Genomic DNA, 1,269 nt, shown 5'->3' with positions numbered 1-1,269 from the left:
TTCTTTTTTAAAAAAAAATTGAATAAAACAAAGCCTTAGATGCAATTATTTTGGAAAAATAAAAAAATCAAAATGAAGATGCCCCATTGGGATTAATTTTTGCACGGAGCCCATTCCAAATGGCCTCTATGTTTCTGGAGGGAAACAGCACACAAAACATGCTTAGTTAAAACCAAGTGTGGTAGCTCTATTTTGCCTGATTTGCCCAAGCGTTAGAAGCCAAGCTAATACATTGTAATGTCACTGAACTTAGCATCACTATGCCGACAAAGAATGGCTGTCACTTCCCAGGGGAACCTTAGAGACGGGGGAAGGAATAAAACAACAACCAAAACCCTGAAACCAATAAAAGCCTAGTGTACACCATGCAGTTAAGACATCAATCCCAGCGAGGCAAGCAGCGACACATGAGATGAGTAAATACTCACATTGTGCAATTTATAGTAGAGTCCACAGGCATTACAAACTGGGTCCCCGTTTGCATTACGTCGCCATAAGGTCGTGGTGGTTGTCTGACAGTTGGCACAACAAGTCCCTGCTCTCCTGGCCGCTGACTAACCAAAAGAAAAAGAAAATTAAAAATGTATCGGCAGGAGGAGGGAGATCATGAGAAAGGTCAAGTTGGACTCAATATTTAGGTTGGGTAGAACTAGTTGCAAAGATTTTACAGAGCATCAGGGCTGAAGGAAAAGCTCCTGTCAGTTTTACATTTGTGGCCATTAGGTTTTTGTTTAAATTCAAGTATTCCCCTATGTGGATTGCAGCTTCAAGTCCCGTGGCACCATGTGCGCAGGGGACACAGAGAGAAACAATGCACCTCTAACTCCACAAACAAAAATTTCAGAGGGGAAAATTTCCAGGTTTTCCCTTTGCAGGATTCTGATATGCATCATTAAAATGTATTTGTCTTTTTTTTTTTAAATAGCCACTTTAGTTTGTGCCAGTGTTGGGACTGAGTTTGAAAAGAGGGAATGATCTTAAAGAATGTGATTTTTACCCCTACTCTGGCCTTTTAAAGATGGACACAAAAGAAAACCAACTGCATTACTTAACTGGGTGCAGTATTTATCAGAGCCATCACTGAAAATTCAGTTTCCATTTACAAGTGAAAGGGAGAAAACAAAAACGGCTCCAACTTTCTTTAAATATTTAGCAAACCAAATTTCATGCCTTGCAGCAATGATTCCGCTGACCCGTCTGTGCCTCTGTCCCTACTCCATTCCTTGGCTGACAAGCCCTCAAACAACTGTCTTAAAAAAAAAAAGGGGG

At 40.6% G+C, this 1,269-nt stretch overlaps 1 protein-coding gene across 1 annotated transcript in view; it reads right to left on the bottom strand.

Annotated features, from left to right (window-relative positions):
• The window catches only part of LOC104528465 (GATA-binding factor 2), a gene marked incomplete at its 5' end in the record, with an annotated part of 7,740 nt that overhangs the window by 1,248 nt on the left and 5,223 nt on the right, over window positions 1-1,269 (bottom strand). Inside the window, one exon of the mRNA XM_010172486.2 lies at window positions 429-554. Within this exon, the coding sequence (XP_010170788.2) occupies window positions 429-554 (126 nt within the window). The remainder of the gene's footprint in view (window positions 1-428; window positions 555-1,269) is intronic.

This window comes from Antrostomus carolinensis, unplaced genomic scaffold (genome assembly GCF_000700745.2).
Source record: "Antrostomus carolinensis isolate BGI_N321 unplaced genomic scaffold, ASM70074v2 scaffold2787, whole genome shotgun sequence".
In the NCBI taxonomy this organism is placed as follows: Eukaryota; Metazoa; Chordata; class Aves; order Caprimulgiformes; family Caprimulgidae; genus Antrostomus; species Antrostomus carolinensis.
The sequence above is the reverse complement of the archived record's forward strand: the minus strand, read 5'-3'. Positions and strand labels throughout refer to the sequence as shown.